Genomic DNA, 11,542 nt, shown 5'->3' with positions numbered 1-11,542 from the left:
ATCACAGACACATAACTTTCTACCCATCTAACTTTAAAACTAGATTTTGCTAATTAAAAGTTGGGTTCCTATTATCTATGTCTAATAACAGGTTCAAAACTCATTCTAATTGTAATACTTAATAAAAGAAATTTATTTGTTCCCTTGTTCATTAGCTTAAATTAGAGATTGAATCTCTAATATAATGAATTCATATTGCTAAGATATCAAAAATTGTGTTTTACAAAATGTTTTTGGACATCATTTCCTTTTCTTAGGAAACAGTTGGCACCGATTGTAGTCACAACACTTATTCTCATTAATAAAATTTTTCAACCATTCTATTTTCATAACTGTAATCCAAGTTGAAGTTGGATAAATGAATAAAGAAGCCAACAACTTTAATTCTTCAAACTTATTAGCTTGTATAATTTCACAATGTGAAATTGTACCAAATATTACGATACTATGGTGATATGTATTATTTCTTTAATTTGTTCTTAATATATAAGAAATCAACACACCCACCATGTGCAAAATGTACATTCGTTTACTAAATATATCAATATGCTCTTTCATTCATCTTTTTACTATTTAGTGGATTCTTAAATATTATTTTCATATAACTAGGAGGTCTCCAACTATCCACCCTAAGTAAAACATCACTGACACAACAAGTAATATCTTTAATTTTTTTTATAAAGTTTCAAAACTTTTGATCAACTCAATATGAGAGTGCATAAAAGTATATAACAAATATAACCACTCTCAAAACAAAATGTCTAATTCCATGACATTATTGTGCTTTGCAAAATATAATGCAAATATATACTTTTGAACTTATTAGTCTTTCACATTGACTAATTTTTTCTTTGTTTGTATTATAACTAATTTTTTCTTTGTTGGTATTTAAGTTTACATTATTGACGAATCCTTCTATATATATATATATATATATATATATATATATATATATTGTATCATAACACAATTTTCATGAATATCTAAGAGCATCCCAATGCAATTTATCTTGGATAATTTCTTATCTACTAACCTTTTGTATTCAAAAGCACTAAAAAATCATTTATTGACGATCAATAACTTGTCTCTATAAGCATAAAAATCATCGATATAGCTCTAAAAATCTATTTTGCCAGGATATATTCATTGACAGTGGATTACCATTGGTATATACCTTTTAGTTTATGACGCTTATCCGTCACTAAAAGTGTTGTCAACTATTTTATCTCAAAATTTTTAACTACTTTTTTATTGACAATTTTGTTACTGTTGGTATATTACCATATGATTTTGTTAACATATTTTTTTTGTTTGTTAGTAAATGCTATTAAAGATTATCAATGGTTATCAAATATAATGTTCTTTGTTCTCATTTGAAAATTAGTCCCTAGTTTTCAAACTTTTCATAATAATGAAAGTATATTAAAGTAAAGTTATTAAATAATTTTTATAAAAAATTCATTTATCAACAACATTTAGATAGTACCATATATAATATACATGTAACAACCATAAACAAGTATACAAACATATATATATATATATATATATTAGAAGTTAGAAAAACTTATTTGACTTCCTTGATGATAAGCATTCATTTCATTTTTCTAGTTGTCAATTTTCATAGTTTCAAATGCAACATTTGGAAAGTTGTTTGATGTGAAATCCATCTTACTACATTTCGCTTAGTAACCACATTATAATTCTTGCTTTATGTGAAATACATTTTAAAGCTTTAAAATTGTTAGAAAAATAAATAATAAAGATTGAATCGATAAAATTATTGAAACAAGAAAAAATTAAAATAAAGTTAATAAAATGTGATGATTTTGAGGCATGTAGAACACATTTTTTAAGGTTTAAAATGCCTCAAAGATACGATAAAACTCTCAGCACTTCAAGTAGAACAATAAAAATGACTGATAGAAAAGTCCTTTATATACACATCCAATAAATGTATCTTTTCATAAGATGCTATTTCATAAGGGTGTATCTCTTGAAGAGATACCCTTTTATAAAACTGTTTTGTTTTACAAAAAACTCTACATAAAGTTATGTTTTTATAAGCTAATTTTGCATATAAAATTTATGTCTCTAAACATAATTATTCATTAATAATTATAATTTATTAGACTTTTCTAAATAATAACATTCTAAACTACTAACAATTGATTGTTTTTTGGCCTTCTTTTTTGTGTTTCATGATGTAAGGTTTGTCTTTTTGCTCGATTTGTTGCGAGACTCAATGCCAAAGTCAGGTTCTTTCGATTTGATGGTTGATGCTACTCTTTGTAGGCTTTGATATTTAAAATATTTTGCTATCAACTAGTTATCTTTGTCCCTGATTTTATCAACAGGTTAGGCATACAAGCTTTTGGCTATTATTATATTTCTTATTGCTTGTTTGCTATTATCATCTTTGGTTTTTTTTTTTTTGGATGCCTTGTGTTGATAATTTTGTTTACTAATATTTTATCTCTTTTTAGAAAAAGAAGAAGCTTATTTTACTTGAAATTGTATTTTTGATGATAAAAGCAAAGTTAACTTGACATAAGTATTCAATCTACTTTACTTAATATCTCTTCTTAAAGATTAACTTTCTTTAAAATAGTTATCACTTTGAACAACTACTGATCTAGGATAATTGAACTAGAATCAAGAATAATTCATGTTTAGAATAACTGCATTTCATAACAACTCATGTTTGAAACAACTTTTGTTAAAAACAACCAAAAACAATTATACTCAAAATAACTATTTTTCATAACCTTTACCAAGAGAGCACAAGTTTAGTATAGATCATAACAATCTTTATTTATAACAACTCAGGTTTGAAGTAGGTCCTATTCAAGAATATCTTTTGTTTGGAATAGATCTTTTTTGGAATAATACTGTTTAGATCGAGTCTTCTTTAAGGTCAAATCTTATTTGAAACAACTATTGGTAAAAAAAACATTGCCACATAACAATGCCTTCATAGAACAAAATTATTCGGAAAGACACATTTTCCAAAAGATGTCCTCCGTATTATGTTTCATATGGTGTTACTTCACCAACAAAAAAAAAAAAAGAAAAAGAGATAAGCTCGAAATATGATAGAATTTTGGGATATTTTGAAAAGCTTGACTTAGTAGATTAGATATGAAGTTAAAGAGTGTTATAGTGTGTCTTAATTATTGAAACTAGATTGACTCTAAAAAATAAAAGTAAAATCTATCCTAAATTTATTTAGAAATTAATTCATTTGTGACGTTTATAATATGATTTATCGAATAATATATATAGAGTTATATGATTTAATGATAAGATGGGTAAAGAAAATGATATGGTTTTGGTGGTTTTTCCTCTGTACTTTGCTTGCTTCCGCATGTTGGAAATTAATATAATATTGACAAAGAAACCGAAATGGAAGGAAAAAGAAAGGTTGAATTTTCAAATAAGCACAATTTATAGGTGCCACGGAAAATGTGTACACTCCATTCTCCACACGCCATCTTTTCCTTTTCTTATTAAAACTTATATTTTATGAATAAAGATTAAACTCTCCCATAACAATACAAAATTCAATTTATGAATTGAATGTAAAAATATACATACTAATTATTATAATGAGATAATATTTGGATATAGTAAAATTTTTAAAAAAATATAATCTACTTGTAGAATAGTATACTAAATATTAATCCTTTTTATAAATAGTTATAAAAGTGTGTAAAACTACAATAATATAAGTGAATTAGATTATTATCTATACTCGTGATTGAGTTGATGTCACGAGTCAACTCAATACCAACTCAGTCAAGAAAATTATTAATATAACTTTAAATAAATTATATTATCATGAGACTACTTTTGTGTTTTTAAAATAAAAATAAAAAATTAACGATTCATATATTATTATTTAAGTAATACAATTCATTTTTGTGTAGAAAAATAAAACCAAAATTTGAGCATTTTTATTAAGAAAGCTACAAAGTCAATTACATTATCAAAACAGAAAATATAATAATAAAGAAATTAGTTTAAAAAGAACTCAAAATGTTTTATGTTTTTGTAAAACTCAGCGTTTTCCCTTAGCTGTGTCCGTCGCCTATCTTCTCTTCTCAGGCAAATTACACGCTGCAGTTTCGTTTCCTCTCTTAAATCTCTCTTTCTCTCTCCCTTTCAAAAATTGCGCTCAAATCTTATTCCTCTTCGCAGGTTCTTGGCTGAAGGTATGCCATCTTCTTTATGTTCATTTAAAGCTCTTTCTTTTCTTCTTGTTCTTTACTTGGCTCACATTTTAACCGATAATTTTGGCAATTCCCTAGAATTTTGATTTAATTTTTGTACTGTTTAATACCCTTTTGTTCTTTGTGCTGAATTAGTGGTGGGTTTTATCTGAAAGTGAAGCAGGGTTGGTTATACAAGTTTCTTTCGGTTCATATGCCTGAATTTTTTTGCCTTTCTTTGTTTCTTTATTTTAAATTTTTTTTCTGGGTTTGGGATTAAGTTGAAGTGAATTACAAGTATCTTTTTCTGTGATGATGTAATTCTATCGATTCAGGGCAATGAAAATGTAATCTGGTGCCACGTTTTGTTGTAAATGTGCTTGATTCTTGTGCTTGTTGATTTTGGAAATATGTGCCCATTTATACTATCAAGTCAGGGTTTTGGTGTGGATGATATTTCAATGTTAGGAAATGGTTGTCTCTATGTTCTTTGAAGTTGCCTGTGCTTCATATCAATTTTGATACTTGAACACTGTAAAGATAATATGCAAGTATGTCGATTATAGCTTCTGTAAGAGGTTAATTGCAATATCATTGCAGATTTTTATGTTGGGTTTATGTTTGAGCATAATTTCATGAAATACATGATAAGTTATTGACTTATCTTTTGTGGAGTTCAATACATTGTCATTTTTAGGTAAGTCTCTGCTAGCAGTAGAGAAAGGTTTTTTTTTTCAGTCATTACAGTATCAGGCTCTCCATCGTTGTAACTTATATGCATTTTTGTGTGGATGCATATTAACAGATGCATTGTAGTGTTAGGAATTCAGTTTTGTTCTTGCTTTTATTTCTTGGAGGTTCTTTTAGAGTTTTCTCATCAGGCTATCGGGTTGAAGGATAAAAACTTTAGGGTAACCAGCAATGATTGGGGTGGAAAAAGTTTTAACAGTAAAATTTTGGATCAAGCTGGAACTCTGAAATTCATTCTTGAGATTGTAGCTGGGCAGCGAATTTTACATTTATACAATGTGAGAATTGTAAAGTTCCCAATAATGAATGTTTGAAGGTACTATTCATGTGCATCCTACTTTCTTAGAAGTTTGGAAGCAAGGCATGTGTTTAATCAAAATTTATCTCTTAGAGTATTCATTGTCAATGCTTAAATATTCCAAAACTTTGTTTCCTTCATTCTACCCCACTTATTTTGTCTGCATCCTTTATAAGCAATCTGACTTCTTCTACCGTTCCATCTTCTGTCCCTTTCGTTAAGAAATTATATTCTGTTTCTAGGAGAAATTCAATGTAACAGAAACCAAGAAATTTTATTGTGAAAGTATGACGTTTGAAGTCCTGAACAAACAAAAAGCTGTTTGGAAACAAAAAAGAAAAACTATTTTGACTCCAAAATCTGTGATGAGTTACTGATGCTTTGGTGGTGAGTTTCTTTCACAGTGATTTCAGTATCCTTTCAGTGTCTTATGGAGCAATTTTTCTTCTTTATAGGAAAATTTTTAAATTTGATGTATGGTTTTGTTTCACCTTCATCTTACGTATGATTGCTACTTCTTTTTTCTTTGGTATTGGTGACATTGACTAGCAGCATGATTTTCAATGAGTCATTGATGCTAATTGTGCTGCAAATGCTACTGAACACAAATATAGTGATTCTATTTAAATTATGATCTAACTGGACATTGATTAATGCATTACTTCTGAAGTCCAAAACTATTGATTTGGTTCTTACACACAAGTTATAAATTTGCTCTTTCAGATTGCATATTCCACTGCTGAGGTTGACATAGTAAAAATTTGTCAGTGAAGAATTGTTGGATTCGATGAAACCTTGGTTAGTATGTCTGGATTAATTGAAGGTCTTCCAGATGCTGTTGCCCTTAGATGCCTAGCACGAGTTCCCTTCTACCTATATCCTAAGTTGGAGCTTGTTTCCCGTTCATGGAGAGCTGCCATTCGTGGCTCTGAGCTGTTCAAAGCTCGACAGGAGGTTGGCTCAGCAGAGGAACTTCTTTGTGTGTGTGCAAACGATCCAGAGAATTTATGGCAGATGTATGATCCTCTCCGCGACCTTTGGATTACTCTTCCTGTCCTTCCCTCAAAGGTCAGGCACCTTGCCTACTTTGGTGTGGTCTCAACTGGTGGAAAACTGTATGTGCTTGGTGGTGGGAGTGATGATGTCGACCCATTAACTGGTGACCAAGATGGGAGTTTTGCAACTGATGAAGTTTGGTCATATGACCCTATAATGCGTCGGTGGGCTCAACGTGCATCCATGGTCTTACCTCGTGCCATGTTTGCATGCTGTGTTTTGAAGGGAAAGATAATTGTTGCTGGTGGTTTCACCAGCTGCAGAAAATCTATCTCTCAAGCAGAAATGTATGATCCTGAGAAGGATGTCTGGATTCCAATACCTGATCTCCACCGCACACACAATTCAGCATGCTCAGGATTAGTTATCGGAGGGAAGGTGCATGTCCTGCACAAGGGGTTGTCAACAGTGCAAGTCCTGGACCACATAGGTTCTGGGTGGACCGTTGAAGACTATGGTTGGCTCCAGGGTCCAATGGCAGTTGTACAGGGAGCTCTGTACGTGATGAGCCATGGACTTATCGTCAAGCAGGAAAAAGAAGTTAGCAAGGTGGTGATTTCTGCTTCCGAGTTTCGTAGGAGAATTGGGTTCGCAATGACAGGACTAAGAGATGAAATATACGTGATCGGAGGGGTGATTGGCCCTGATCGCTTTAATTGGGATATCAAACCAATGTCTGACGTTGATATCTTGACAGTTGGGGGCAATAGACCTACATGGCGTCAGGCAGCTTCGATGACAAAGTGCCGAGGAACAATTTTTGGTTGCACGCAGCTAAGAATTTAGGTCCCCCACTTTTTTTTTCTTCTTTTAAAGTAGTCTGCTGGTTTTATTGTGAAAAGTTAACTCCTTATTTTGTTGAGGCATTGCAAATCTTCCTTATTGGAGATGAGAAATGAATGTTTCTTTCTAATGGTACCTTGGTTTTGTAAGCCATAATCTTGTCTTTGTTAAAAGTTAATGATCTGTTTCATGGCTTTTTCTGTCTTGACATGGAAAGAAAGAGAGGCGCAGGCTCTTGTCTTGCAAACAGAAATTAGAACAATATCTTACTCATTAGTAGGACAAATATATCTGACAAGGCAATAGTTTAGGCAATCAATTAATGATTTGGTGTTTTTTCTCCTTGTTTGTTTGGGGAGGTTAGGTACAGAGGGAGTAAATAATTAGTTTTAGACTTTAGATACAGCCATAGGGGGCTGAAGGTCTACTTTTGCTTTGTGCTTATGTGTTCAACATTGGTTAGACATCTTGTGTGAATTGCCTGGACCCTACGGCCGTAACGGAAGAGAGAGACAGAGTTAACCCAAGTTCTGGGGTCGGGGTCGGGGTCGGGGTCTGGGCCTTAAGGCTAAAAACCTCAATTCTTGGCATCTCATTTCATGAAAGGCTACTAATCACTAATGAGACTGAGTAAAAAAATTTACATCTTGGGATGTGAGCTTGGCTCAAGATTCAGGTTGGTACCCTAATTTTTTTTTTTCAATTAGTTATTTGAACTTGGCTTTAAGGTTTAACTTGGTTTAAGTATCTAAATTTGACTTTTTGGTCTAAATAAATACTTATATGAATTAATTTGAATTATGAAGTTAAGTTCAGGTACCAATTTGAATAAAAAAGCTAAGTTCAAGTTTCATGGACATACAAACCATTCCATAGAGATTAATTAATTAAATGAAACTCATTTAACTCACTTGAATTGGTCCGATTTATGGAAGTTCAACTATTATCTTGTAGAGTTCAAATATCATTTGTAAGCAGTCCATTCATAGTTATTGAATATAGTTAACATCATTTGCTCAAACATCTTGTATGGCATTACTTTCTTGTGGCTTTTCTGTTCGATTCAAGTTCTTTTTTTAGTTTGTTTTTGCTTTATTTCATTGCTTTAGAGAATCTCTTTTGTGAATTCTCACTTTTGAGAGTAAAATTGGCTTAGGTAGATTTGAAGCAAAGGAATCAGCAAAGTCGCGCAGTTTGTTAGATTAAAGTTTTATCTCCGTGACACAAGCACTTAATTGGACTAAAAAAGTTTAATTACCAAATTGAATCTTGAACCAAGTTTAGATATTAAAATGTATATTTACCCAAAGATTCATAGTGTCCAACAATCCAACAAACCGAAAGGGCCGTAGCTACTGCCAGCACCATTGTCATAATTTATTCTTAGTTACATGAGTGAACACTCGAAAGCTTGATGGTGGGATTGCCCCCAAGTGCCTCGGTCAATAACTCAAACTACTAATGAATTTGGGGGAGAGAGAACAGAAAAGAGGGCCTATAACACTAGCTAGCCTTGTGGGGATCCTTTGGCAGTGAAACTTCAAAGTGAAGAAGGTGGTTTTTAAAAACTGGTCCTTTGTTACAACCCCCATCCTATTGCGTATTTAGTATAATCGCCAAATGGCACCGCCGACAAGTAGAAACTTGCCATGCCACGCCAGCAAAGTTTTTTTTTTAGATAAATTTGGGTTTGAGTTTGAAAGGGACATGGCTGTGTGTGGCTGCGCCTGTCAAAGAAAAATCATGGAGTAGATAAGGCTAATTAGGTCGTCCACGGTGACACAACCATAAAACCAGACAGACTTTTCCCGAGTTTTCTTGTAGCACGCATTTGTAACTTTCTCATCATCCAAACAATTAAAAGAAAGAAAGAAAACGTGAAGGATAATGTTTCTTTCAAATAGGTGAGATGAATGACGGTAACTGGCTAGCTAAACAAGGAATCTTAGTTTATGCAAATATTTAGCATATAATGAATCGATGCTCTAATGGGACGTACTAGGACTTTCTTTCTTCCTTTTTAATGAGACTGGATAAATAGAGTACTAGGACTTTCTTTCTTCCTTTTTAATGAGACTGGATAAATAGATGCTCCATTTCTTTATCAAAGTTATTTTTTTTTCTGTAGGAATAAAGCTACTTACTTACATACCGCTGTAGCAATCATCTTTAAACATCAAAAAAAATAATATATGTTGGCTGAATGGGATAGTGCCAAGGAATGTAGGTAATATCTAATCTTTTTAGTATAAGAAATGAGTATGTTTTATGCTTTCTCAAACTTTATATTCGAATGTAAAAATATTTTGTATTTGCATGTCCTCATGAATACATAAAAAGGATCAAACTTACGCTTTTACTGCAAAAAAACCCCCACTAATTCTCATGCATAGTTGCATAGGCCTCTTTCTCCTTAAATACTACTCTCAACTTCAAAACTGAAAACTCTACCCTTTTGAGCTAAAGCTTTTCTTTTTTTCTTTCACCTTTTTCCGTGTCTTTTGCAAATTCGTGGCGATTTTGCGGGGTTGAGTGAACTGAAGCTTTTGTTTTTATCAATATTTTGATTTTATTTACCTGGAACTCCCAGGAGTGTAGGATCAATGATCATGTGCTGTGGATGATGTATGTTATGATGGGTATCGATTCCTTTCCTTGTTGAAGCAGTTGATCCACCAAACTGACACAAAAAGACAAATAGAAATAGGAAAACTGACTTCATTTGTTTATTTACTGTTCTGTCATGGAGCCTATGGAGATTTAGGGATCCATTTCAATTCCCCACCACAGTATGTGTTTTGTTTTGGTTTTTTTATATAAGAAAATTGCAAGGATTTGCAATAGATTTTCACCATTCTTCCCTTTGCTTTTCTGGGTTTTTTTCAGTTGTTTTTCAAGTTACATTTCTGATAAGACAGGCAAAGTTATGTTGAGGAATAGGTCCAGGGCAGTGACCAGCAAGCAGCAACCATTAATGGCTGATCACAGTTCTCAATCGTCGTCCCCCTCACAGAATCACACCACACCAATCCCATCTTTCTTTGGTTCTCCAAGATTCAAAGCTTTCACTACAAAATGTCTCCCCGACACTGAACCTGTTGTACTCAAGAGCCCTACTTCAATCCTCGACAACAAGCCATTGTTTACCTTTGGCAACCTCTTTGGTTTCGATTTAAACCAATCAAAATCCCCCAAAACATTCATCTCACTCAATAACAAGCGCCACCACACAACCCAAACATCGGAACCAAAAGGTGTTGGTCTTGCCATAGTCGATACTCTCAATGATAAGCCAACTAAAGACAACAAGGTTCCTCCCAAGACAAGTAACAACAAGGTTTTATTTGGGACCAAGCTCAGAGTTCAGATTCCTTTCAATTGGGGTGTTCCCGTTAAAGAGATGGAGTTGTCTGAGGATTATACATGCGTGAAATCCCACGGACCTAATCCCAAAACAACCCATATATATGGTAGCTGCGTTGTAAAGAGCTACTGCAGTAGTGTATTGGATGAGCTCAAGTGTGCAGAAGAGAGTGATTTCCTCAGCTTTTGTCACACATGCAAAAAGAATCTTGAACAGAAAATCGACATTTACATTTACAGGTTCGGTCCCTTTGTCCTGCTTATGAAAAATCCAAACATGTATTTGAATCCTGTTTGTTCTGAATTTGATTGCTGGTGCTATAATGCAGAGGTGAGAAGGCTTTTTGCAGTCAAGAGTGCCGCTATCAGGAAATGGTACTGGATGGAGAAGAGAAATAAGAATTTTTCATTTCATCACTACTTTAGATCATAAAATTATTTTCAAGTTTGATAATGATTCCATAAACCAAATCTCTTTGTAGTGTTTAATTTAGCTTTGGTTTTTAAAAACCCTCTCCACTGCAGATAGTGATAAGAGAGGATGAGATGATGTAGATTTAATGTTAATTCTTTATATGACTGCCAATAGCCTTTATTTCCTCAATCATCATATTGAGATTCCAACTTATAATTAAATTAAGCTATGGTTGATTACAGGAATAAAAGAATTAAATATTAGCAGTAGTTGGGAAATTTTGGATACTTTATGCAGAGTTATCAACAAAGAAGCTTTTTCAACGTGAATTATCAACCCACATCATTGCAAGGTCCCTCTACGGTTGTCCCATTTTTCTTTTTCACAAAAAAAAAAAGAACTATGCCAATCATGATGATAAGGAAGAATAATGATGGTGTCCCTCATACAAAGCATTGACAAATACGGTAAAATCCTATGATTTATTGTATTGATCAAGTATGGTTTAGATAGTAACCACGGCATAAGCAAAGATTAGGAAGGTTACAAAGGAAATGGATCAAAAATGATACATGTCATCATCCACCCCTGAAAACAGCTACCACCTTGCCTTTAATTGAAACCAAAATATGCAGGTGATACTTGAGTATGTCCGAAAATGCATTG

General features: G+C 32.7%; 2 protein-coding genes across 5 annotated transcripts; both read left to right on the top strand.

Annotated features, from left to right (window-relative positions):
- The first annotated feature begins 4,004 nt into the window (after positions 1 to 4,004).
- Positions 4,005 to 7,276, top strand: LOC108467867 (F-box/kelch-repeat protein SKIP30-like). The gene is made up of 2 exons (XM_017768680.2): positions 4,005 to 4,214; positions 5,983 to 7,276. Exon 2 carries the CDS (start codon positions 6,064 to 6,066, stop codon positions 7,099 to 7,101), a length of 1,038 nt encoding a protein of 345 aa, XP_017624169.1. The 5' UTR covers positions 4,005 to 4,214; positions 5,983 to 6,063; the 3' UTR covers positions 7,102 to 7,276.
- A 1,591-nt stretch (positions 7,277 to 8,867) lies between these two features.
- On the top strand, positions 8,868 to 11,065 carry LOC108469192 (FCS-Like Zinc finger 8-like). 4 transcript variants are annotated; one of them, XM_053031629.1, is made up of 3 exons: positions 8,868 to 9,002; positions 9,985 to 10,701; positions 10,791 to 11,065. In XM_053031629.1, the coding sequence occupies exons 1-3, from the start codon at positions 8,986 to 8,988 to the stop codon at positions 10,858 to 10,860; spliced, it is 804 nt and encodes a 267-aa protein (XP_052887589.1). In that variant the 5' UTR covers positions 8,868 to 8,985; the 3' UTR covers positions 10,861 to 11,065. The 4 variants fall into 4 exon arrangements, with proteins under 4 accessions (XP_052887589.1, XP_052887588.1, XP_017625577.1 ...); XM_053031628.1 differs by lacking the exon at positions 8,868 to 9,002 and adding an exon at positions 9,054 to 9,325; XM_017770088.2 differs by lacking the exon at positions 8,868 to 9,002 and adding an exon at positions 9,371 to 9,887.
- The last annotated feature ends 477 nt before the right edge of the window (positions 11,066 to 11,542 follow it).

This window comes from Gossypium arboreum, chromosome 8 (genome assembly GCF_025698485.1).
Source record: "Gossypium arboreum isolate Shixiya-1 chromosome 8, ASM2569848v2, whole genome shotgun sequence".
Taxonomy (NCBI): domain Eukaryota; kingdom Viridiplantae; phylum Streptophyta; class Magnoliopsida; order Malvales; family Malvaceae; genus Gossypium; species Gossypium arboreum.
Note: the sequence above shows the minus strand (reverse complement) of the source record. Positions and strands in the feature narration are given on the sequence as shown.